Here is a 27,167-nt window from a genome sequence, read left to right on the forward strand (position 1 = left end):
GGGTATGGAAATCCCAGTTGCTCCACATCTTCGTCAACACTTGGAATTTAGTGTTTTCCATTTCAGCCATTTTGATTGGCGTGTAAGTTGCACCTTCTGGTTTATTTTTTTATTTAAAAAATTTATTTTTATTTATTTATTTTTGGTTGCGTTGGATCTTCGTTGCTATGTGTGGGCTTTCTCTAGTTGCGGTGAGCAGGGGCTACTCTTTGTTGTGGTGTGGCAGGTTTCTCAGTGTGGTGGCTTCTCTCGTTGCAGAGCACGGGCTCTAGGCACGCAGGCTTCAGTAGTTGTGGCTCACGGGCTCAGTAGTTGTGGCACACGGGCTTAGTTGCTCTGCAGCATGTGGGATCTTCCCAGACCAGGGCTCGAACCCGTGTCCCTTGCACTGACAGGCGGATTCTTAACCACTGCGCCACCAGGGAAGTCTTGCATCGTATAGTTTAAATTTGAGTTTCCATAATGACTAATGAGCCTGAGCAGTCTTTCATGTGTCGACTGGCCTTGTGGACATAATCTTTTGTGAAATAAGTACCTGTTCACATCTCTTGCCAATGCTTTAATTGGCTAATCTTTGTTTGTTTGTTAGGAGTTCTATATATACTCTGGATACAGTATACACAGAAGTATGTACTGGAATACCTTCTTGCCTTTTTACTTTCTTCATGGTGTTTTCCAGTGAAAAGAAATGACTCCTTTTATTGCATTTGATGTTTTCCTTTATGGTCAGTGTTTTTCAAATCTTGTTTAAGAAATCTTTGCTTATCCCAAGATGCTGAAGATAATCTCCTATGTTACCTTCTAGAAGCTCTACTGTTTTCCAATTTAGAATTTAAATCTCCTGGACTTGAGGTTTTGGGTGTGGTATGGGGTAAGGGTCAAGAACCTTTATCTCCCCATAAGGCTATCTAGCCTACCCAGAGGAACTCACTGTTCTATAGTGGTACCTTGTCATAAATCAAGGGTTCATATATGTGTGGGTCTGTTTCTGGACATTCAAATCTGCTCCATTTATCTATCCTTGTGCCAATACTACATTGCCTTAATTACTTACTGTAGCTTTAAGATAAATCTTGATTTCTAATAAGGTAATTCCTCCAAATTTATTTTTCTTCTTCAAAAATGCCTTAGCTATTTTTAATCTTTTGCTGTATTTAACTTAGTCCTCACAAAAATCCTGTGAAGTGGTTATAATCTTTTTTTTTTTTCTGTGCTGCACAGCATGTGGGATCCTAGTTCCCCAACCAGGGATCAAACCCATGCCCCCTGCAGTGGAAGCGCGGAGTCCAGACCACTGCACTGCCAGGGAAGTCCAGGAGCAGTTAAAATTTTTATCCCCATTTCACAGATTGGTCAACTCCGAGAAGTTAATTAATTTGCCCAGGGTCATATAACTATCAAGTGATGGGAAGGGATTAGAACCCAGATTTATCTGATTCTAGACTTAATTACTTTAAGTCCTTCAGATACCAACTCCTTAATCCTCAAGCCAGATGAGCCCTTCAGGGCATTTAATATGAATGCATTACAATTTTAAGAAATTCTGATGTTCTAAACCACCCACTTCCAGTTAAAAATCTTGTTTGGTAACTACAAAGAGCCACTGTCCTGGTGAGACTCAAAAAAAAACAAAGCAAGAAGTAAAAGCTTCCTGGCTTCCTTCCACAGCCCCCTGTCTCCCAAGTAACACTTACAGCCTCGCCGGGATGTACAAGGGCCCTGAGGCCCGACGCGCCTCCACTCGTCCAGCTTTAATTCCTGCCACCACCCCTCTTCCTTCTTGCCCCTTAACGCCACACTTGACTACTTAGGCTCTATAAGCCCAGGCTTTTCATACAGCTGCACCTTGGCTCAGAATGCCCTCTCCCACTTCTGGCTACTTCTTCCTTTAAAAAAACCAAAAAACCCCACAGAAACAACAACCCTGGGCATCACTTCCCTCAGGAGACCTTCCAGAACCTCATCTGGGTTGGGCACTCCCCCTCTGCTGTGTCCCCCACCCCAGCATGTCACATTGCCCTGGAGTTCAGCTGTCTGTCTCTCCACCTAGCCTGTGAGGCACCTGAGGCTGCAAATTCCTAAGAGGGTTCACAGACAGACTTTTTTGCTAGGTGCTATAATTAAACAGTAGATGCTAAGAGGAGGCCTGAACGAAATGGTTTCTAATAAGCCCAGGACACACTCTTTGGGAGAAGTGGCAAACTAGAAGGCTTAGGGAAGAGGTGCAAATACCTTCTGCGATGGACCTGGACTTCGGGCTGAGATGGAAGTAGGACTGAGCGGTAGAAGGGTCAGGGATTAAATGGCCACATGTAGTAAGGCAGCTGTGGCTCGTTAGAAGACTTCGGAAGTAAAATATGACCACAAACACACAGCTAAACTAACAACAAGGCAGATTCTTCTGAGATGTATTCATTCAACAAACAGAGCCTGGCACTGAGGGCAGCTGTTCCTCCCTCACCAGTTTGGAAGCATGGTTTAAGAGTAGGCAGGGGCACGAATACACTGGAAAACGAGGAGTCTCTCCAACAGGAACATTTTCAAAAAAATGAGACATGACGCCCCTATCGGGGGAGAAGGAAAGACCAGCTCTAGGCCCTTCTCAGCTCTGGAATTCCCAGACTGCTCGGACACATCCAATCCTTGGTGCCAGCCTAAGGCAGCACAGCCCAGACTGTGAAGTAAAAGCTCACTGGCTTTTCTCAAAAGAACATAAGCTTTATTTTCATAAACATCTATCTCAAGAGCTCCAAGCTGACCCTCTTTCACCACCAGCAAAATGGAGAAAAGGAAAAACTGTAAGGTGTCCAACACAGGTTTTCCACATTTTCTCAATTAATTCCCATTTTTTATGGTCACACTGTTCACCGAAGGGCAGAGAAGGGATTAAAAGCCTCTCAGAGAAGGGAAAACTGCCTTAGTCTTCCGCATTTGTCCTGGTTTTCTCTACTGGCTTAGCTGTACTCAAAACAAGGACTTATTTTTCCTTCTTTCAGAAATTCAGAATCTAGGACACCCTAGGGTTGTAGATGTTCTGGAGGACAGATAATCCTCTGGCGTGGGATATACTCTTAAGTAGCTATTTTTCTCAAAATGGGGGGCGGTGTTGAAGATTTGGGCAGATTAGACAATTTAAGAAAATCTTCAAATAAAAAACGCTTCTGTCTCCAACTTAAGCCTTATGTTAGAAATAAGTTTCCAGAAAACAAATGTCAGAGAGTAGGCACTCATGCTAAAAGCTAGATGCTTTCAATCCAAACTTAGGAACCCCTTCCTACCTTTCCTGGAAAGGACTGCTACATGGGTTGCAAATATGAACGACCGATTCGTTTTCTGCCCAGATATGAGAATCTATTCATAACAAAATGTTTCTGTTTGGGCAGAGGAAATGGTTACTGGAAAGAACAAACAAAAAGCCGGCCAGGAATCCATAAAGCGCCATTGTTCCATGATGTTCTCTACCAAGACAGCAGCATCGTGTGTGATGCTACATACAGTTGTGTGCCACACGGTTTAAGCTCGGTGCTCAGTGTCGGTTAAGCTGGGTAGGAGATCATCTTGAAGATCCTCGTGGAGTCTAGCAGACCCTGCTGAATGACCCTGTCGGATGCTGGCCGTCGGGGCCAGGTTCGCCTTAGTGAAGTGAGCTCCATGAGCTAAGGCTGCAGTGACCGGCTGGACTAGACATTTGCAAAGAGACAGCAGGGACTGGCTGACAGTGCCAATTCTAAAAAGACCCTTTTGAGCAGAATGACAAGCTGCTGCAGGACTCCGGCAACATCCTCACTCCTAAGCAGGCAAAGAAGATGAGCAGGTTAGCAAACAAACCCTGATCCACCTGATCCACTCCTGCTTTTTGATTTACAGGAAAAAAAAAAGTGTTTGGTAACTCCAGCTGCCTGAACAGAAATGACTTTCGGAGAAGCAGAAGCCCTGACTGGAAAAAGGCTCTGGGGGTCACGGCGGAAAGGAGGGCTGCCAGGCCTCAGGCTTGTGTGTGAAGGGCCCATATGGAATAGCAACGGTATAAGCACTGCACCCGGAAACAGCAAGAGTATGTTCCGAAGACAGTGACCGTGTACGGACAGAGGGAACGTTGTTTACCTTCTTAGTGAAAAGCTCATTTTAAGGATTTAAGATTTGCTGAAAAGCCAGTTTTTTTCCCCACTTGTTTTCAAAGGAGGAATCTCCTTTAAATACAGTACATGAAAAATTACAATATCCCTATTGTCAGGGATATATATAGAGAATATATATATATCATATACAGAGAATAAATCTGCAAACCATATTTCGTAGGAAAAGGGAAATGAGCCTCCAGGCATGGATTATTAGGCAATGGGGATGTTTTTCTCTACGTTTTAACATACTTTCCAGGTTTAGAACCATGGGCCGTGGCTGTGCCTGTCGTCTGTCCTGCATGAACACTGGTGGGCGTGCAGGTGCCCATTCCGGGACCAAGTTCTGCGTTTTCACCCCTGCTGCCATCGCTGCCACTTCCATGCCAAATGTCAACTGTGAGAGGCGAACACTGGCCCATTCTTTATTGAAGGAGAAAGTATGTAAAAAGAAAGAACTGGGTAAAGCCTGTGGGTACAAGCTACAAAGCCCTTTTTTGCTTCTTAAGAGATTTCCTCTATCCTTCTATTTCTAAAGCTTTTCTAAGTTGGAAATTTTCAAATGTGAGATAGCGTTAGATCCAGGCCAAAAGAGGGTTTTGTAAAACACTGAATGACGATCAGAGAAAGGAATAATGAGCCTTGTTAAAAGCACATTCAGAAGGATGCCAAAATAGACTAGCGCCTCGTATAAACAGCGTGGATTGCAGTGACAGGCCTCCCTGTGAGTGGAGAGTCTTATTCCCAACTCTCTTTGCCTACCTTATGCTCACCCCACGGTTATATAACCTTTAGAATGGAATCTGGAAATTCTTCTGACCCTGCCCTGCTTGCTTATAGAGCAGAGCCAGTGGCTGGCAGGGGTACAATCTAATAGGCAAAACTGGAAACACACAAATTCAGTCCTCTTGTCTTAGCCCAGAGACTGTGCAGGCAAGGAAAGAAAGACTGCCCCTGTCTCTCTCCTCCCCTCCTCTGGCCTAAGTTTACGCTGACTTCACCCAACAGGCACCTGACCCTCCCAGATGAGCTGGGAGGGGCTAAAGCGCTATGCACGGCCATGGTAGGGGTGGAGGTGCAGGCAGAAAACAATATTTAAGATGCTGAGTTTGTCGAGCATTCAGTCTTGGGAAGGAAGGCTATAGGACACCCAATTAAGCTGCGCGTTCAGAAACTCAAGTTTTGAGAAAGGCTAAGAAAGAGCAAGGGGAGAGGAACAACAAAGTGCTAAGTCCACCAAGAGCGAAAAGGCTAGGTTCTAATTTGCCGCAGCTCTGCACGCCTCAGCCGGACACAGCCAGATTCCCCCAGAGGAAGAGCCTTCCTCAACCAGGCCCACGAAAGATGCTGAAAGAGACTCTCTCGGCCGTGGCCTGGCTCTGCATTTTCACTGTGGCCTTTGTCAGCCACCCAGTGTGGCCACAGAAGCCCCCTAAGCGCAAGACACCTGCAGAGCTCACCGTGGCCGGCTGCTGTGAGGAGGCGAAGGAGATCAAGGCCCAAATTGCCAACCTAAGCAGCCTGCTGAGTGACCTGAGCAGGAAGCAGGAAAGGGACTGGGTCAGCGTGGTCATGCAGGTGATGGAGCTGGAGAGCAATTCCAAGCGCATGGAGTCGCGGCTCACAGAGGCCGAGAGCAAGTACTCCGAGATGAACAATCAGATGGGCATCATGCAGCTGCAGGCAGCGCAGACTGTCACCCAGACCTTGGCAGGTAAGGAGGACGTGTCCTCACGCTACTCACCACCTTCCCCCTCACAAAGTCGAGCGCCTCCCGTCTGGAGCATTGCTTCTAGGTGACGTGGTCGTCAGAACGATCCCTGGGGGTTCCCACGGAACTTACTTTCTTGGGTACGTGCCACCAGCTCTATTTTCTCTTTAGCAAAGGCTTACGAAGTATTTCTTTTGATTTCTAAGGTTCTGTACGTTTACCCAGCTTTTTTTTATCCCTGCAATGTTTTGGCATATTGAAGGTATGAATTACCATCTTGGAACACAGAGAGATCATGCGGTTTGCTCAAAGTCACAAAGCAAGTCTTAGAAACTGGGTTCAAGTTTTCCTGATTAATCCACTTCCTTACCCAGAGCTGACCGGCTGTACCCTCAGTCCCAAGGAAGCAGGAATGAACACCAAAATCATAACGTCTCTAGAAGCAAAGTTTTGCCTAAAACAGTCCTCTCGGGTCCCTGGGATTTAGTGGAATGGGCATTAATGGACTTCGGTGTCCTGTCTGCCAACCTAATTCTCACTGGCTCAGAATTAAGTGCACAGACACTGCCCAGAGTCATCTGAAGGATTCCTTCATGTTCAAAAAGTACTGACTCCTCAAGGTTCCGCAATTCTGGTATTTCTATTTTTTCCCACAATTGCAAATAAAATTCTCCCCAGTTATACAGGAAAATGCAATGCTGAAATTTACATTTTTAGTAGGCCGAAAATAAGATACGTTTACTGTTTTCTTTTCCAAAACAATTTTCAGTTTCTACTTAGCTTGGCTTAGACAGGCCAAGGTGAATTTATTGTTCAGATAGAAATTTGGTTTGCTGAAATCATCAGGAAATTATTAGTTACAAGGAGCATAGTCTATAGATATGTCATTTCTTGCTGATATAAGAACTTAAAAGAAAATCTTTTTGGTCATATTATAAACCAAGCCAAGAATAAAGAGCAGAGTAAGTCTTACTGGTTATCCTCAACTCAAATGAAGAAAAAGTTTTAACATGAAATTAAGCTTAAAAATTTTGTGTGGGATGAACCGGGAGATTAGGTTTGACATAAATATACTACCATGTGTAAAATGGATAGCTAGTGGGAACCTGCTGTAGAGCACAGGGAGCTCAGCTCGGTGCTCTGTGATGACCTAGATGGGTGGGATAGGGGATGTGGGGAGAGAGGTCCACGAGGGAGGGGTTCACTTCATTGTAGAGCAGAAACTAACACAACACTGTAAAGCAATTATACTCCAATAAAAAAATTTTTGTGTGTGTAAATCACTTTCTAAGCATGTACTTCCTGACTCTCAGTTTGGGACTAGAAAGGTCTTCTCAGGCCATTTTCCAGACAAGTGAGTCCTGATTTGGTCTGTGTGATGAAACCAGACACACAGGAGACCAGGCGAGACAGAGGAATCTGACCAATGCCCCGTCCTGCTCCTCCAAACGGGATTTTCTCATCTCCCAGCAAGGAGTTTCTTGGGAGTCAAATGCAGCTCTCTTGCCGGGCCTCTTACTCTTCCTGCCCAGGACATCATTCCTTACTTTTCTTCTCTGCTACCAGGTGTGGGGTCACCTTTATACTCTGTAAGTAGCCAGCCCCTTGGAGAAAGCAGTAAGTTGATGCTTTCATCAGTAAGAGGAAGTGATAACCTCTGATAGGGAAGACAAGGGTCTCCCGTTTCCCCTCCCCAAAGTGCTCTGCCTTGAACAATTCCCACGGCGGGAAACTGCCAACTGTGTCCTCTTCTTGAAGGCCCAGTGCAGCGGTCACCAAGAAAAGAATCCCAAGACACAGGGGGCAGGAGGCATCTCCTAGACAGGCGAGAGTTCCTGCTGTCTGAATCCTATCTGGAAAGGCTGTCCCTTCCACAATGCTCTTTGATGCTTAGAACAACAAGGAGACAAAATCTTTCATAAAGCACTAGCCCCCAGGGCAGCTGAGGAAACATTAAAATCAACCCCAGAGTGAAAGCCCGCCTGCCCAAATCTCTCATTTCCTTGTTTTAATAATGGTGTCAGGGGAAGGCCTCCAAGGGTTCCTTAGGGTGTTTGCATTTTCATTTGTCTAGCAGTGTTGGATTAAGGAGGGAAAGATAAAATTATAAATCTCTGCTAATAAGGGACCTAGTAGGCAGTAGCCATTACCTCTGAAAAACAAGAAAAACAAACCGAGAAACAATAAAACCAGACCCCATGAGAACTTCATGACTTATTTAGGAATAGAGGCTGGCTGTCCCAGAAGCTGAATCTATTAAACAGGAGGATCTGTTAGTGGCCCTTACACATTGTAACGTTTCCAGAATTCATGCCCTAGAACTACAGGAGGATCATTTCAGCACAAACCTGAAGCCACCTGTTTGTACCGTTGTGCTATCCAGGTGAAGGGTTTCCCTAGCCCTCAGCCCTACCACCAGTGAGGCCAAAACACACCCGTTCCTGGCCTCCTGATGCCCACCTCTCCCAAGTCCAGACACTGCCCAGCAATGAACACTCCTGTGAATTTTGTGGTAGAAATGAAGTCTCCCTTCCTAAACTTTCAATTTAGATGCAGCAGGGATGTCGGCTAGCCACAAAGCCCCTGAGTTTGGATGCTCACCCTGTGGTTTTCTCCTTTTGTAGATGCCATCTACGACTGCTCGTCTCTCTACCAGAAGAACTACCGCATCTCTGGAGTGTATAAGCTTCCTCCCGATGACTTCCTGGGCAGCCCTGAGCTGGAGGTGAGGTCATCACAGCCCCTATACTACCATCTATCCTCCACCCGCTCAAAGGCTGGGGACAATAGGGCTAGTCACAGTCTAAAGAGAGGGAAACTCAAGACAGAGAAGCAGGGCTTCCCTGGTGGCGCAGTGGTTGAGAGTCCGCTTGCCGATGCAGGGGACGCGGGTTCGTGCCCCGGTCTGGGAGGATCCCACATGCCGCGCGGAGTGGCTGGGCCCGTGAGCCATGGCCGCTGAGCCTGTGCTCCGCAACGGGAGAGGCCACAACAGTGAGAGGCCTGCGTACCGCGGAAAAAAAAAAAAAAAAAAAAAGAGAAGCAAACACATCAACGCCAGAGAGCGATCTAAACACTCAAATTTATGGGGGGAAAAAATCCAAGCATCTGTTTTGCTCCTTCAAATCATTAGCAACCAAACACTAAACCTTTTAACATAGTTAGATAATGCTATAACCACCACCTAACTAGCTGCGATCCCTTGCCACATCCTACGGCAGTGACTCTTTGGGGAGAAAAGAGAACGTATAGGGAGTGTGTCAGAAGGACCTGGACTTTTTCCTTTCAGACTCTCCGTGCACTTGCTCTTATCCTCAATTTTCATCTCAGCAAACCACCAGCCTGCCCAGCTTGCCAACCCTGGGGCAGAATCGTTGCCTAGTGAGCCAGTATGGCTGTGGAAGGGCACACGTCCCCTGGCTCTGCGGGGTGGGAGAAAGGTGGGAAGCCACGCTCAGGCTCGCGCTGCCTGCCTCGGCACGTCCTGACCAGGGAGGGCATCCCCTCTGCTCCAGGTGTTCTGTGACATGGAGACTTCAGGTGGTGGCTGGACCACCATTCAGAGAAGAAAGAGTGGCCTTGTCTCCTTCTACCGGGACTGGAAGCAGTACAAGCAGGGCTTTGGCAGCATCAGTGGGGACTTCTGGCTGGGGAACGACCACATCCACCGGCTCTCCAGGCGGCCAACCCGGCTACGCGTGGAGATGGAGGTGAGCATGAGACCAGGGCCGCCACGCCCAACTGTGTGCAACTCCTGGGCGTCATTCCTACTCCTGTTCGCCATCGGCTGGTGTACTTGTTGTGATGGTTTTCCTGCAGGTTGCAGTACAGGTGAGGAAGAATAGGGCTTTTTTCCCCTATTTTTCACAAAAACAAGGCTGCAGGTAAAGGGAGAGGCCAGACTCAGGCCAGAGCAGAGGAATCCAACTGTCAGCTGGGCTGAAACACTGTGGTCCCTGCCCTGGCCTGGAGCATGAGGTCCTCTACATGCAAACCTTACTGGTATCGGTTGGTGACCCTCATCAAAGGCCCTGAAGCGTCACTATGTTCTCAGGTTACTCTTATGACATCTCAGAGTGGGATACAGCAAAACACACACACGTGTACACCTTACAGACAGGGATGTAAAGGGGAAGAGAATGAGAGACTAACCAGGGCCATATGGTGACCCAGGAGAGAAGTCTGATCTAGGACCCTTGTTTTCTGATTCCCTGGAGGAGGGGAAGATAAGTCCCTGTGGATGCTTGCAAAAAACTGCCTTAAAATATTAAAAGCCAATATAGATATGTCTATTTTTATTTACTTTGTAAGAAAAGGGCTCAAAGAGCTTCCTCTTATATCTCATCTATAAAAAATGGCTGAAACAAGAAGGTAAATGGCACTATGGTTAAGAAATAACTCACGCTGTATATAAGTGTGTTAAATTCACACTGTATATAAGTGTGTTAGTGTGTTAAACTAGAGGTAGACAAGTAATAAAGTAGTAAAAAGTAGTAAAAAGGTGTGTGGCTGCAGCTGGGGAGAGGGAAGAGGTGCAGGATGGTATGAAAGGAGGCCCTGCTGCAGTTTTCTAAGGCTCTGCCCCCCGACAGGACTGGGAGGGCAACATGCGCTACGCTGAGTACAGCCACTTTGTTTTGGGCAATGAACTGAACAGCTACCGCCTCTTCCTGGGGAACTACAGCGGCAACGTGGGCAACGATGCCCTTGTCTATCACAACAACACAGCCTTCAGCACCAAGGACAAGGACAATGACAACTGCTTAGACAAGTGTGCCCAGCTCCGGAAAGGTGAGAGTTGGGGTTGGGAGGTGCGAGTTCAGGTACAAGGCCATAGTCCCACTGGAGGAGAAAGAGTGAATTTATAACTGCAGTTGGTATTCTGGCTTTGGTACTCCTGTTTGACACTGACCCTAATGGCTTAGGTACAGTATAAAAAGCATCACAAATCCCTGCTGCCTAGTCTATCAGCTATTTCCAAGGACATACTAGCACTGACCTGTTTCCTGTCCCAGGTGGATACTGGTACAACTGCTGCACAGACTCCAACCTCAATGGTGTTTACTACCGCCTCGGGGAGCACAGCAAGCACCTGGACGGCATCACCTGGTACGGCTGGCATGGGTCTAGCTACTCCCTCAAACGAGTGGAGATGAAAATCCGCCCGGAAGACTTCCAGCCATAAAAAGAAGCCTGCTCTGGAGCAGGGCTGGAGAAGTGGAGACAAACGGAGGCTGGGAAAAGGCAGAGGAGGAGACGAAGGGAGTATAAAAAGGGCAGGGACGGAAAATGGCCTATCATCTTCAGTGAGACAGTAAGTCTCTTAGGAGAACCAAAAAATCTTTGTACTGAGGATGTTACAGTAAATGGGAGGAAGTATTTAATTAAACACAGTGGGTCCAGACACAGACTTCTCAGGGGGCTGGCCTGAGTGGGCTGTCTGCCTGTGATCCCTGACATAGCAGCAGCTTCTTTTCCACATGATTTTTCTGTGGAAGAAAAATAATTGTGAGTTCACTTTAAGCATTTTCCTTAAGGCCTAGGTTACGTGAGGGCAGAAAATAAATCCCTTTGCTGAAAAGGACCAGATTATTTTGATTCTCTTGGGTGTTAGAGAAAGGAGTGAAGAGGGTGGTAGAGGAGAGGAGTTTCTGCTTTTAAATCCAATGAAATTATCTTCAGTCTACACAATTTTTTTTTTAAAGACAAAAATTTTTCTGCTGGAGGTGAACAGACCCAGGCTGGAATTGACTGGAAGAAACTCCAGGGCTCTGGGCCTTGCAATTGGCCTCTGAGCACCTCCCCTGCTCGGCCTCGATCAGGGCCCAGCACTGAGAGGCAGGAAGTGGGTCCAGTGGTGGCAGGAGCTCCAGTGGGAGGGGAAGATAAGTCCCTGTGGATGCTCGCAAAAAACTGCCTTAAAATCTTCACAGTCAATACAGATGTGTCTATTTTTATTTACTTTGTAAGAAAAGGGCTCAAAGAGCTTCCTCTTTTATCTCATCTATAAAAAATGGCTGAAACAGGAAGTTAAATGGCACTATAGTTAAGAAATAATTCACGCTGTATGTAAGCATTTTGCTTTGTAGAAATACAATATTGTAGTTTGTTTTAAACATTCAAAGTTTTTTCTTCCTTCTACAATAAACTCTTTTAAACCTCGTTCCTTTTAAAATTATTACTATTACCACCGAGAGCATGGTGGAAAGTTTTAAGTGAAAAATCAGAGAGCGAGCCATGAGAAAGAGACTCTGAGTGTGTTGCAGTCTTCAGGGAAACCAAGGGAGGAGCAGGAAGCCAAAGACGAAAAAGCGAGGGACAAAAAGCGCAGCAGCATCCACTGGAAGAGGTCAGACTCTGTCTGACCTCCACCCAACCACCACAGAGGCCAGTGCCACCACCTGGCTTCAAAACACTTTGCAAACCAACACTCCTACTTTCTACTTGAGCAAACTTACATATACGCAGAGGGAAAAGAAACATCTTTAGTCATAACAGATGTCAAATAATTTTGACCTTCAAGAAGCAATTTTTCCTTGTAAAAAAGAACCATTCACTTGAACTAGTCAGTGTAAGGTAAGCATAATTCTCGAACTCACTATTTTCTACTGTACCTACAGTCCTTTGATTGTTGGGAACCTACTTAACCTTAAAAACAAGACCCTCAGGATTTTCAGAGAAGTAAAGTGAGTAGAGAAGAAGTACACTGGAGTAGGGCTTCCCATGGGACAGGCAGTCAGACAGAAACTTCCTAAGGCAGGCAGGGGATCTGAGATGCTCATGGGCCAGCACAGTACTGCTTGGAGAGAGGAGAAAAAGACTGGGGGTTAGGAGATGAAGAGAAGGAAGAGCACAAGATGCCTAGGGCACAAGTAGCTTATAATTTTCTCTTATCAGCTATACACCCCACAACTGAAGAAAATTGAGGCTCTAGGCAACAAAAGCTAAAATAAATTAAGTGGGACTACCTCAAACTAAAAAGCTTCTGCACAGCAAAGGAAAACAGTCAATAAATTGAAAAGACAATCTACAGAATGAGAGAAAAATATCTGTAAACCATAACCCAGGGTTACTATCTAAAATATGTAAAGAACTTACACAACTGAATAGCAAAAAAGCAAATAATCCCGTTTAAAAATGGGCCAAGGACCTAAACAGTCCATTTTTCCGAAGAAGACATCTAAATGGCCAATGGGTACATGACCGGGTGCCCAACACCACTAATCATCAGGGAAATGCAAAGCACAGCCACAACGAGATATCACCTCACGCCTGGTAGGATGACGATTATTAAAAAGACAAGACATAATAAGGGTTGGCAAGGAAGTGGAGAAAAGGGAGCCCTTGTGCACTGTTGGTGGGAATGTAAAGTGGTGCAGTCACTACACCACTACACCAGTCTGGCGGTTCCTCGAGACATTGAAAACAGAAGTACCACGTGAGCCAGCAATTCCATTTCTGGATATACATTCAAAGGAAACAAAATCACTATCTCAAAGAGATATCTGTACTCCCATGGTTATTGCAGTATTATTCACAATAGCCAAGATATGGAAATAACCTAAAATGTCCTTCAAAAGATGAATGGATAAAGAAAATGTGAAATATAGTTTGTGTATATATATATATTATGCATGTATATATATATATGTACATACACACACATATAATATACACATAATGGAATATTATTCAGCCATAAAGAAGGAAATTCTATCATTTGTGACAACATGGATGAATCTAGAGGGCATTATGCTAAGTAAAGTAAGAGAGAAAGACAAATACTGTATAGTATCACTTATATGTGGAATCATTTTTTAAAAACCTGATTTCATAAAAACAGAATAGAATGGTGGTTGTCAGGGGATGGGAGAATGGGGAAGCAGGGAGATGTAGGTGAAAGGGTACAAACTTTCAGTTGTAAGATGAGTAAGTTGAGTATCTAACGCACAGCATAGCAACTACAGCTAATAATATAGTTTTGTATATTTGAAATTTGCTGAGAGTAGATCTTTACGCATTCTCACCACACACACACAAAAGAGTTAACCATGTGAGGTGATGGATGTTAATTACCTAGATCTCAGTAATCATTCCATAATGCATATCAAATCATCATGCTGTACGTTTTAAATATATACAATTATATTTGTCAATTACTCCTCAATAAAGTTGGGGGGGACAAAACATCTATATTACACTAATCAAAACCTATAGTTGCTGAAATTTACTCATACTTTTATAGATACACAATTGAATAACTGAAGTATAAACTTTTAGTGACAAGGTTAATGTCAAAAAAAATGTCACCATATGTGGTATTTTAGAAATCGACATTTAAAGTCCAATTTATTTGGGCAAAAACATGATTCTATTTCTATCCCTTTTTTTTTTTTTTTCCCGGTACGCGGGCCTCTCACCGCTGTGGCCTCTCCTGCCGTGGAGCACAGGCTCCGGACGCGCAGGCCCAGCAGCCATGGCTCACAGGCCCAGCTGCTCCGCGGCACGTGGGATCCTCCCGGACCGGGGCACGAACCCGTGTCCCCTGCATCGGCAGGCGGACTCTCAACCACTGCGCCACCAGGGAAGCCCTATTTCTATCTTTCTGGTCACTTTTTAAAATTTTTTTTTTTGCGGTACGCGGGCCTCTCACTGTTGTGGCCTCTCCCGTTGCGGAGCACGGGCTCTGGACGCGCAGGCTCAGCGGCCACAGCTCATGGGCCCAGCCGCTCCACGGCACGTGGGATCCTCCCAGACCGGGGCACGAACCCGTGTCCCCTGCATCGGCAGGCGGACTCCCAACCGCTGCGCCACCAGGGAAGCCCTCTGGTCACTTTTTAAAGTGTTGAAAGGAACACTTTTTAGCATCTACTCAAAAGCAGAGCTAGCAGAGAACTTGGTTATTTGATTATCCTTTCAAATGAAGGAAGCAACACACACAGCAGGCTGTTTCAGCCACAGTGGAGGTACTTATTAGCTGGGTGATTTTTCCTAGACTATCTGTAGTGAAATAATCAACCATGTTAGCATTTACAGATAATTAGATCCTGAAGCTAATATTCTCTGATGATCATTAGGGGAAGTGAACAGTTCTCTAGGAGCTGTGGAGCTAACATTTAAGGCTGACTGTAATTTCATAACAGCAAAAAATTTATTAAACAACCTATTTTTTTCCATACCCAGAAGACTCAAAACCATCTTATGAGAGAACATAAGCAAATGAGGGAAAAGACCACTGAATTTCAGACTCTGTCTTTTACATTCATAGAACTCCAAGGAGGAAGACTCAGGCACCAACATATTTAGCCACTAAAAACCCACCCTGCCCTTGGGTGGTCTCTGAGGCACAGAATCCAGCTCCTAGTCCCAAGCCAGAGAGCGCGATCTAACCGAGACGTAAAATCTATCCTTCCTAGGCTGCTCCATCCACAGAACTGCTTCTAGGCTAATTTCATTGGGACAAGTAAGCACAGGTTGGAAAAACAACAGAAGCCCAGGTGCTAAGGGTCAACAGAAATGACAATTCTGGCTAGAATACTGGGGAGAGCCATCTGCAACCACATCTCATTTAAACGTGCTGGCCAGGCCTGACGGCAGATTTCATAGAGCAGAGGTCTCCAAGTGCCTCCAGTGAACTATCACCAGGTAGTGGGAGAAGAGACGTCATTTTAGATGAAGGCAGCAATTAAAAAGGGTTTATGGCCTACCTGATGAGAGACTCTAGGATGGCAGGGGTGGGACCCTTCTGGAACTCCAGTTCTTTGTAGTGTAGCGCTTTGGCGTATGCTCGGCACTTGGCAGCCCTCTCACCCAGCAGAACAATGCCATTGTCATCTCTCAATGGCAGGGGGCCCTGGAGAAGAGCAGAACCCCACAGCATAGGAAAATGGCAGACGGGGCACAAGCAAGAGTGGGCTGTGCGGGTGCTTCTCCCCTCTCACCAGGTGGTTCCCTGTCAGGCTCCATCTGGACAACTGGGCAAAGTCTCACCTTGTCGCTGTGTTCCATGAATTCAGCCAAGTTTAAGAGGGTTTGTGTGACTTCAGCGATGTCCTGGGAGGTGAGGGCCAACTCGATGCTTCTGATGAGCTCATCCTGCTGGTCTTCATTCAGCTCAGACCAGCAGGACACAAACGCAGCATTAAAGAGATCCCTGAAGGCAGACAGGAGTGAAGACAAAAGTTGGAAATGCCTCTCCTGCCTCTGCCTGGTGCCACTGAGTCACACCTACCAATCTACTCTCGGCATCACTGATTATGGTTATACAGGCCAGGGCTGTCCAAAAGAACTTGCTGGAAATGGTCTATATCTTACCTGTCCAATACGGTAGCCATTGGTCAATGAACACCTGAACTTTGATACGTGTGACTAAGGAAGTGAATTTTAAGTTCTAGTTAATTTTAATTAAGTTAAAACAAGCACACGTGGCTAGTGACTGCCGTGTTTTACAGTGCAGGTACAGGGCACTGGGGGTGGGGGCGGGGTGTGTGGGGAGAAAGAAGAGTGGAGAAAAGTAACTTGTCTCCACAGCAGTTGCCTCACTTCTCTTCATTGGAGGGGATGAACAGAAGGGGACTTCTAACATAGCAGTTGACATAACAGATTCAGAAAACAATAATCTTCAGATGATTCTTGGGATGCTTCTTCTCAGGCAATGTCCAAAGTCCTAAGATCAGAAGTGGCAAGGGCAGCATCTGCTATTGCTTTTCAAAGTAGAAGCAGAACCTTCAGTAGGATGGTCATAAACAAAATGACAACAGAACTTAAGAAACTAGCAGTATTAGAAAATAGAATCCAAATCCATAAGTCTTAAAAGATTCTCTTAGCCAAACCTCTAACAGCCGGGGCCTTGGGAAGACCTGGAAGCAGAGGTATCATTTCTAGGATCACTATAACTATTTAAAATCACTACAGCACCACTTTGGTGAATATATTTGCTACCCCTGACATCTGAATTTTAATCCTACCCTCTCTTTTTTTTGAATGTGTGGAGAGGGGAGTTGGAAACCACAGGATATGCCTAGACAATGTATGGGGTAAGGGATCTGATGCTTATACATCTACTTTTCATTACATATTTTAAAAGGTTAAGTCAGATCGATGTATATATAATTTTGGAATCTGATGGAAGAAAACAAAATTTGAAATTCAAAGGATAACATGAAGATCAAAAGAAACCCTGTGTAAATTTAGAAGTAAGCTTTCTGATCTAGGTCCAAGGCCACGCTGGCTCCCAAATGAACATACTTGGCACTAAGGGGACAGACACATATGTGTATATTTATCACAAGCCTCTTTTGGATGACAGTGTGCCCAAAAGGGACTTGGAGCAGATGAGAGGTACGCTACAGTAGCCGAGCGTGTGAAATCTGCACACTATGGAAACAGAGAAGTCCTAGGAATGATTTTTAAGCGTTATAAAATATTTGAAAGAAATCAGATGAACTAAATCATGGCATCCAAGCAACAGCCTCAGGGACCATCGCTATTCTTGCTAAATACACTCCAAATAGCAAACCAACTGTGCTGATGAAAGTGGAATGGAATACCTCATTTTTTGCCTCTTGCTAATGAAAAGGATTGTTAATTAAATCACCATTTAATGCCTCATTATAAATAAGAACTGTCCATTGTAGAAAAATTTAGAAAATAAAGAAAAGAATAAAAAAGAACTGCTCCTTAAATCCTCCTACTTACAGATAATCATTATTGTAGTACTTTCTCATCTTCTTCCTATGTACATATATTTTTAATAGCTGAAATCACACATTTATACCATTTTGTATTCCATTTTATTCACTTACATCATACTATGAATCTTTTACATGCATTAAAACTTTTTATAAACCAAATTTTCAATGACTTTTTAAGATTCCCTGTTAAAGGTTTATAGTATTTTTTATGGCAAATTCTACTTTCCGAAGACGGCTGCAGCACTAGCTCCTGTTCCATGCGCCCTTCTAGGAGCCTTCCACTCCCCTATAAAAAGGTGGCATCCACGTCTCCTCCCCTTGAGCCCCAGTAGGCCTGTGTGACTGCCTTCAACAACGCAGTGGGACAGAAGTAACACTATGTGGCCTCCAAGACTAGGTCATACAAACACCAAGCACTTCTGCCTCGTTCCCTTGGGGACACTCACTCTTGAACCCAGCCAGTTTCCTGTGAGGAAGCCTGAGCAATCCATAGGGCAATCCATGTGGAAAGCAACCAAGGCCCCTGGCCAGCGCTGAACTTCCAGCCAACAGTCAGCCCCAACTTACCAGACATATGGATGAGCCATCTTGGAAGCAGACCTTCTAGCCCCTGGACAAATACCCCTGACACTGTGTGGGGCAGAGACAAGCTGCTCCCACAAGTCCTGCCCAAATTGCAGATTTGTGAGTAAAATAAGTAATTTTTTTAGACTGCTGTTGTTTTAGACCACTAAGTCCTGGGGTATTTGTAATGCAGCAATAAATAACTGGAGTATCACTATTACTGGAAAACAGGTTATATTAAGCTATTATATAGTTGTTTTCAGAGTTATAAATGACTTTGTAATTAAAGTCTTGGACCTAGATCTACTAAGGAAAGGTACACTAGCAACGTTAAAATGGATGTTTTTCCTATAATAAGAGCTTCTTTAATTTGCTTTTTTATCTTTTCCCCCAGAGGTTAACAAAATTAAAAAACCTTTTTACTATTACTGCTAATAAAAACTAATTCTTATACAACATTTTCTACGTGCTGACCCTCTTGATCCCAATCTGAAGCTGGGAGGAAGGGAGCCCTGACACACCATACCTGGCCATCGGGTTGTAGGCCTGTGCCAGGGCCCAGCAGGAGCGCAGGGAGGGTGAGGAGGAGTCCTTCAGCAGCTCCAGGCTCAGCCGCCTCAGCCATTCCAACCAGTCATCTTTGGAGACCCTTCTGGCAGCTCCCCAGGCCTATCATGCCACAGGCAACAAAGGAAAACCATCAACTGTAAGGGCCAATTGTAAAGAGCCCTTGACTATCTAATGATTATTCCACTTCTTTGATTTATAAAATTATACCTCTCATGATAAAATTCCCCGAGCACAAATACAAAAGAGTAATATTTAAAGCCATAAAACAAAAGCAGCAAACTCTCATAAAGAAAGCCTGTTTTACACCTCATTTGCGCTGGACTCTATCTGCAAAGCAGAGACCTCTACAGCCCCAAAGTGGATGGGGACCGTCACACTCAGAATGCATCCAACAAAGCCGAATGGCCTCCAGCAGTGTGTGAGCTGGCCCGGGACACCCTGCAGTGGGACACTGGCTCATCTTACAGCAGAGTCACACAGGGAGAGGGGAAATGCTCAGGTTGACACCATCCTCAATAGTGTGACCATCAGGTGAGCAGAGCCCAGATTACACGGCAGTAGGGTGGAATGAGACAAAAGGAGTTGAACAGATTGAATTTTTTTTTTTTTTTGCGTTACGCGGGCCTCTCACTGTTGTGGCCTCTTCCCGTTGCGGAGCACAGGCTCCAGACGCGCAGGCTCAGCGGCCATGGCTCACGGGCCCAGCCGCTCCGCGGCACGTGGGATCCTCCAGGATCGGGGCGCGAACTCGTGTTCCCTGCATCGGCAGGCGGACTCTCAACCACTGTGTCACCAGGGAAGCCCTGAATTTTTACTTTGTAGTTTATCCCCTCCAACCTTCCTCAAAACCCTGAGCTCTCCAGGCACCATGAGGTACTAGCAGGGGCAGCTTAGGGCAGTGGATGGAAAGATTCAGGCCCTGGAGCTGGGCAGTAAAGGCGAGTGGTCAGCAGCCACACTCTGTGGAGCTCAGTGGCTGGAGTTCAAATCCCAGGTATGTAACGTATTGGGTGTCTGATTTTGGGCAAGTTACTTAACTTCCCTGTGCTTCAGTTTCTTCATCTGTAAAGTGTGGATAATAGTCCCCATATCAGAGGGTGTTCTTTTTTAAATTAATTAATTCATTTATGGCTGAGTTGGGTCTTTGTTGCTGCACGCAGGCTTTCTCTAGTTGCAGTGAGCGGGGGCTACTCTTTGCTGTGGTGCGCGGGCTTCTCATCGCGGTAGCTTCTCTTGTTGCGGAGCACGGGCTCTAGGCATGTGGGCTTCAGTAGTTGTGGCTCGCGGGCTCTAGAGCGCAGGCTCAGTAGTTGTGGCGCATGGGCTTAGTTGCTCCGTGGCATGTGGGATCTTCCGGGACCAGGGCTCGAACCTGCATCCCTTGCATTGGCAGGAGGATTCTTAACCACTGCACCACCAGGGAAGCCCCCAGAGGGTGTTCTAAGGATTAATTAACTAAGAGACTTCCCTGGCAGTCCAGTGGTTAAGACTCCATGCTCCCACTGCATGGGGCACGGGTTCAATCCCTGGTCAGGGAACTAAGATCCCGCATGCCACATAGCATGGCCAAGATTTAAAAAAAAAAAAAAAAAAAAAGATTAACTAAGTTAATATGTGTAGCAGATTTAGCACAGTGCTCAGCACAAGTTAGTGCTTTACGCTGAGTGCCTGCTACTCTGAAGTTAGAAACACCTGGTTGGAACCCTGGCCCTGCCACTCATCTGCTGTAGGGACTCTGGGCAAATTACTTGTACACTGCTGTCTGAGTCTTAATCTTCCTCATTTAGCGATAATGCAGCTAAAGGGCCTAGCTGGAATAGGTGAGCAAAACATGGTGGCTCGTATCATCAAAATGACATCTCGTTGAATTGGCTTAGCCCTAACTACTAAATCCCTAACTTTTAAAATATATTCTTAAAAGATTTTTCTGGCAGAACAGACATGTCAATCCTCCCTAAATAGGGAAATCAGATAAGTTAAAGCAGAAGTTCTCAAGTAAAGTAGTCCAGGGAGTGAAAGAGACACCCATGTGCTACACCACCTGACCATCAATGACTCAATCCATCACCTCCTGGGATAAATGGAGATTTGCTATAGCTTTTGATGAGTTACCAAGGAGTAACATTACATAAACTAATATTTTTTGTCAAAAACTGAAGTAGAGATACTACGAGAGACAAATTAAAAATTGATGTGAAGGACTCTTACTCACCATACAATGAGAACCCCTGAACTAGAAGAAGATACCAAAGACTTTTAGACCTTGTTCTGTTGAACGAAATGGGAACATCAAGTCCTTTTCGATCCACAGATTTCTGGCTTCCTTCCTATACAGCGAGTCTCTGGATACCAGCACCGTATTACAAGGCATTTAGAAGTCAGACACATACAAGGAAGCATTACTGATATCTTTTGCCCTCTAATGATACGAGGTTGAGCTTGGGTAAGGCGAAGGCACTGCAACACAGCGGTTAAGAGACTGGTCTCTGGAGTCATACCTGGGTCAGATCCTGGCTCCACCATCTACTGGTTGACATTGAGCAAATTACTTAACCTTTCAGTGCCTCAATGTCCACATCCATAAAAGAGGGATACTGATGACAGCATCAAACTTATAGGGTTACTGTGAAGATTAAATGAGTCAATACATGTAAAGTGCTCACAACAGTGCCTGACACACGGGAAGCGCTCAACAAATGGTGGTGGTGGTTAGTGCTATCATTAGCATCGGTACCATTTGATAAATGGTAGCAAAAGGCTCTTCAAAAAATTTCAGCTTAAGGAACTGCACAATCTATCAAACAGGATATGTCCCTCACCTGGGCCTTTCCCCACTGCTCTGTAATTTAAAACATAATCAACTCTCAATTCTCTGGGTTCTACAGTAACCGTTGAAACTCCAGCCAGTTTCCTCTCCTCACCCACCCACCGCTGACTGCCTCATCTGGTTACACTGGTGCACGCTGATGGAACGCCAGCTTACTCATTTAGAAGGTAAGCCCGAAGAGACTACCATGAGACAGGAAAGCTGCTGAGCATCTTGGAAGGCATCCTAGAGGTACACATAAATGGTTTGTATGTTTTCTGTACTATGTAAATCCTCTATTAGCACAGCCAACAGAAAGGTGACTGAGGTGGCAAATTACTATTCTGAAAGCTGGTTAAAACTGACAAATATACCAATCCTTAATTATCATCACATGAATACGTAGAAGCACAATTTACTTTTCGATGACATGGATCTGAGAGTCAGCTGTGGAGAGCTTTGTTTAGGGTTTTTTTTATTTTTTGCGGTACGCAGGCCTCTCACTGCTGTGGCCTCTCCTGCTGCGGTGCACAGGCTCTGGACGCACAGGCTCAGCGGCCATGGCTCACGGGCCCAGCCGCTCCGCCGCATGTGGGATCTTCCCTGACCGGGGCATGAACCCGTGTCCCTTGCATCGGCAGGCGGACTCCCAACCACTGCACCACCAGGGGAGCCCGCTTAGGGTTTTTTAAACTTGATCTGTTCTCTCAGGTGAGACAGGCGGAGATTCTTTTTTCTGTTTGGCAAAGGTTATGCTTATTTTTCCAAGTCCTGGGTAGAAAGCAAAACTTTCTGGAAGCAAACTAGACCACTGGGGAACTTCCTAAAATAGAGAGAACAAGGCCCTAAAGCTGAGTGGACAGCTGCCTGGTTGGAAGGACATTCTGAACCTAGGCAGGCTGAAAACATCTGGGTGGAAACGTGCACCTGGCCTCCTTGTCTGGCCCCTCCCTCAAATGTGAGGTGTCAGCATGGTGGCCTCAACAACTGCTTGGGAATGCCAGGTGTTGATGACCTTTCTCCTCCTGAAGTCTTGGACTAGCAGTTACAAAACACACAGAGGTACAGCAGCATCGCTCATGACCCAGGGGTATTTTACCACTTTCATCTTAAATCATCAAACGTTTCTCAGTAGTGGTCACTTTGCAGCTGTCTGTGTGGGTAAAGACTGATGTCAGGAGTACAGGCCAGTGTTTCAAAGCTGTGGGTGAGAACACGCACACAGGTCTGTGTGCAAATCGTTATGGGCTTGGCCAAAAGAAGACACCAAGCCAACTAGGACCCAGCCCTGCCCAGTTCTTTACCTCTACCTGCTGCTACACATGAAATGCAGCTGTGTTGCATCAGCTGCTAATAAAGAAAACTACCACATTGAAATTCAAACTGGGAGCTGCTTACAGTCCCTAGAAGTACTAAAGACTAATGCAAAATGTGGAAAATAAGCAACCTGGTATATTTATTTAAAAGTCAGTGAAGTATATGATTACTCTGTTTAGATTCATCCATTAGAGATGATTTGAAACTGCCTGTTTTTAAGTGCATAGCTGGTGGCATACATGATGAGAAGCTGGTTATATCCCAGGCTTTGGTCAGCATAGAGAATCCAGTACTGATCTGCAGAGATCTAAAACCTTGCTACTCAAAGTGTGGTCTGTGGACCACTGGCATCGGCATTACTTGGGAGCTTGTCAGAAATGGAGACTATCAAGGCCTGAGCTTGGGCCTGAATCAGAACGAGTATTTTAACAACAAGCTCCCCAGCATGTGGTAAGCCCAGTGAGTCTGAGAAGTTTGAGAAGCACTGCTTTAAAGAGCCTGCATCAGGCTCAGTGCTAACTAGGAGGCTCACTGGTTGTGTTCTGGTCATGTAAAAAATGAGAATGCTATTTGCAACAATGCACTCCACTGTCAAAGCTCCAAGGGAACACAAAAGGACACCTTGTTCTTTATTTTCCTTCTATTAAAAAATTGTATAATTCAGATACTTGGAGAAAAAATAAAATGACCTAGGTTCGTGGCATCTAGATTTTCAGAAAGATGCTTGGTTTTTGGTTGTTTTAAACAGAAGACAGCAAGAGCTGAAGGTTTTGAACAAGAGAGAAGAGCAGGGGCTCTCCTTTCCAAGCCCCCCCAGGAAACGATGGACCTGCCTTTTGGAGGTTGATGGTGCTGACATGCAGTTTCTTCATGGGTCCTGTTTCCACTGGTCCGCTAGCCAAGGCATCCCCTTGGCCACTCCGCAGCATTCGATGCTGGTAAATCAAAGGGTCCTCTTCTTCATCAGCAAGGGTGTATCCCTGCAACCAGAGATTTAGAGAACCACTCTGCAACTCCACAAGCTGCTCCCAGTTTAGAAAACATCCTTAAACCTTGGGAGGGCCACACCTTCTGGAAGAGCCAGGATTTAGGTTAAGATTCCACATGTGGACAGAATGAATCATAGGTGGGCCGTATTCCGCACTGAGGCCAGTCTGTGTTGGTCACTCCTAGCCACTGACAAGCACTGACTTAGTAGTTTGAGCATGCAACTGGCAAGTGTGAGACAACCGTGAGTCACAGACGTGACGAAGAGCTGGGCCGGCAAGAAGCTGCTGCCTGTTTTTGTGGGACCTGAGAGCCAAGGATGGTTTTTGCATTTTTTAATGATTGAAAAAAAAATTGAAAGAAGATTGCTATTCTGCAACATGTGAAAATTATTACACATGTCCATAAATGAAGTTTTACTGGGATGCAATCAGGCTCATTCGTTTACATATGCATATGGCTGCTTACAGGCTGCAGGGGCAGAGCTGAGTAGTTTCATCAGAGACCACACAGCCTACAAAGCTGAAAAAATTTACTATCTTGACAGAAAAAGTTTGCCAATCTCTAGTTCAGAGCTAAAAAGCTAGATATACCCCCATTGCTAAGATTACAAGAATACCAGTTGAGAAGGACAATGCGGGACTTGCAAACAGAAACAAAGCGCAGCTCACCTTGACAATCCTGCAGATGAGGACATCATAGCGCTGATGGTTGATTCGGTGTCGCACCAGAACTTTATTTACCATTGGAATGAAAATTTGGTACTATAACAAGAGAGGAAGCAGGTCAGAAACCATTACTTCGGAGAGTGGGAAATAGAAAAAAGAATATTACCCCTACCACATTACAGCTGCTACTTCTGGGTTTGGGACTAGCTCTGTGGTTCTTTTGACCCCTTGTGCTACCTCATCCCCCTCACCTTCCATCTGCGTCACTGCAACAGCCTCTGATTTTAATGGTCTCTCCGCTTCCCCTCTTGGCCCAGTCTATTCCTACACACAGCACTGAGAATAATCATTTGACAATGCTAGGGCAGATCACAGCACTCCTGGGCTCAAAATCTCCAAAGAATTCTAGTCTTGCTCAGAGCGAAAGCCAGCTATAGTGGCCTACACCAGTGATGTGCAAATTTTAGTGGGCATCAGACCCACCTGGAAGGCACATGAAACCAGAGATTGCTGGGCTCCACAGTCAGAACTGCTGGCTTGGTAGGTCTGGGGTGAGGCGTGAAAATCTGCAGTTCTAAGGAGCACCCAGCTAAGTAGATGCTAACGCTGCTTGTCCGGGGGTCACATTCTGAGGACCACTGGCCACAATACCTAGCTTCCGTGCCTACTGCCAGCACAGCCTCTACAAGGTTCTCTCTATGCCCTTTTCCAAGTACTTTCCTCCGGCTCCCTCCCCTGAAGTCACTGCTCTCCTGCTGCCCCCACCCTTCAAGCACACTGCCATCTCGCACCTTTGCCTTTGCTAATCCTTCTGCCTGCAGCCAGCTCCCTGGCGTTGGGCCTTTCCTTTATTTAGGTCTCTGCTGAAATGTTACCTTATCAGAGAGGTCTGCCTCTAAAGAAACAGCATCTCTCCCTACTCCCTCCCATCCCTCTTATGAGATAAATTATGTCTCATAACTTTGCTTCATTGGAATGTAAGCTCTGTGAGAACATGGACATCATTCTGTTTACGGCGTTATCCCCAGAACAGCGCTCAGCCCACATAGGTGGCTCAATAAATACTTGCTGAATAAAGAAGGAAAAAAAGGCACAGTTCCTAGCTCTTTGTCAGTGATTGAGGCCTACAGATTAACAAGCGGAGGAGTCGAGGACTCCTGCCTCACCTTCTTCCCCAGCTGAAACACGAGTGAGGACAACGTGTCCATGGCTGTGGGACGGAGTTCTGGGCTCTGGTCCAGCGTTCGCACAATCGGGTGAATGATCCGAGAGGCATAGTCAGTGAAATCCAGGGACTCCGTCAGGCGGTCCACTGTCTCTAACGCTGCCCTACAACAATCGCTGACATACAGTAATTGCTAACACACGGCCCAAGAATAAGAGAAGTGGCTGAGGGCTACCTTTACAATCAGCACCCAACGGGAAGGAATGGCTTCTGACATTATTTTGGGTACAGAGATCTAACACACATTCCTGTGGGATGGGGACAGTGAAGATTTCCATAAACCTGGTACATATCTGGACTAAACTAATGAGAGTTGAAATAACAAAAAAATAGAGAGATGGCCTGGGGACTTAAGAAAAGGGCATTTTCAACAAAACATTAAAAGCTTGATAACTGTTAGTCCTAAAGGGTAGGTGCTCACTTTCGAGATGGCAATGGAACTTCAGGGGCATCAAACAACTTCACGATAGGGGGCAATAACAAATGCAGATAGTCATCCAGGTTGGCGCCAAACAGCTGGATTGCAGCAAGCAACTGCAAAAAGGAGTAAAGGCACGGCGATGAACAAACACAGTCAGGTATCAAGTATCTAAGTACCTGAAGGGCGGCAGTGGTATGGATAATTCAAAATTCTTTGGGGACTCTGAAAAGCCTTTATTAAATGGCTCTGAATTACATTCTCTTGTTAGCACTTTTCCCCGTCATTTTATTTCACTTATATGTTACTTTGCTTTCTCTGAACTTATTTCAACTGGTAAGGAATCAGTTGCTGGATAATAGAGAAAACTGGTATGCTAAATAAAATATTTACCAAGAATAATCCATTAAAAGAGACAAAACATAAGGATAATCAAGAGAGGATGAGAAACATTCTGTAAACTGTACACTGCACGCATCAGGTACTACAGCATTCTTTAGAGTCAGTCTTACGGACCGAGCGTCCCCCTGTCACTCAGAACAGGGTCTCTTAGATGATCATCCAGGGACTCTGATGGACTCTGGAAATCTCTCCAGAGGATGTCCCGGGTTACTCACCTTGATGGAGACGATGCGGCCTGGGCTGTTGTCATGCATGAAGACTCGTAGCATGTGTGGGATCAGCTGGGGCAGGTAGAGCTTAAATTCACCCCCAAGAGCTACCACAATCTGCTCAATGAGAAGAATGATCGTGCTCTGGATGGAGGTGTTCATGACCCAGAATTCCTATAAAGAGGGAAGAGACAGAGGAGCAAAGTCGGGGGCCCTTCTGCTGAAATATGAACCATGGAACTGAGACAGCCAAAACGAAGCACAAATGCAGCGAGCATGGTCTGTGCCGTGGGACTCCTTCCTTATCCTCCTCTCCCAAGGCCTCCCTGTATCCTACGTCAGTCACAGTGAGCAACTAAACTGCGTTTCCCCAAAGCACCAGGCTACGTGGCTCCTCCGCGCTTTGCTCACGCTGCTCTCGGCTTCGAATCCCACCTCTTGCTCAGCTAAGCCCATCTGTCTTTCCAGACGTGGCTCAA

At 45.6% G+C, this 27,167-nt stretch overlaps 2 protein-coding genes across 5 annotated transcripts in view; one reads left to right on the forward strand and one right to left on the reverse strand.

Moving 5' to 3' along the window:
- MTOR (mechanistic target of rapamycin kinase) overlaps positions 1 to 27,167 on the reverse strand; it is a 116,734-nt gene that overhangs the window by 54,358 nt on the left and 35,209 nt on the right. For all 4 annotated transcript variants that reach the window (XM_032626690.1, XM_032626680.1, XM_032626700.1 and 1 more), the window contains 8 exons: positions 26,695 to 26,862; positions 26,081 to 26,193; positions 25,601 to 25,763; positions 24,438 to 24,530; positions 23,613 to 23,759; positions 18,613 to 18,755; positions 15,820 to 15,982; positions 15,537 to 15,682 (listed from right to left, as the gene is read on the reverse strand). In XM_032626690.1, coding sequence (XP_032482581.1) covers positions 15,537 to 15,682; positions 15,820 to 15,982; positions 18,613 to 18,755; positions 23,613 to 23,759; positions 24,438 to 24,530; positions 25,601 to 25,763; positions 26,081 to 26,193; positions 26,695 to 26,862 — 1,136 coding nt within the window. The remainder of the gene's footprint in view (positions 1 to 15,536; positions 15,683 to 15,819; positions 15,983 to 18,612; positions 18,756 to 23,612; positions 23,760 to 24,437; positions 24,531 to 25,600; positions 25,764 to 26,080; positions 26,194 to 26,694; positions 26,863 to 27,167) is intronic.
- ANGPTL7 (angiopoietin like 7) lies at positions 151 to 12,197 on the forward strand. The gene is made up of 5 exons (XM_032626725.1): positions 151 to 5,832; positions 8,454 to 8,554; positions 9,345 to 9,539; positions 10,422 to 10,620; positions 10,845 to 12,197. Exons 1-5 carry the CDS (start codon positions 5,463 to 5,465, stop codon positions 11,012 to 11,014), a joined length of 1,035 nt encoding a protein of 344 aa, XP_032482616.1. The 5' UTR covers positions 151 to 5,462; the 3' UTR covers positions 11,015 to 12,197.

The sequence above is a fragment of the Phocoena sinus genome, chromosome 1 (assembly GCF_008692025.1).
Source record: "Phocoena sinus isolate mPhoSin1 chromosome 1, mPhoSin1.pri, whole genome shotgun sequence".
NCBI lineage: Eukaryota > Metazoa > Chordata > Mammalia > Artiodactyla > Phocoenidae > Phocoena > Phocoena sinus.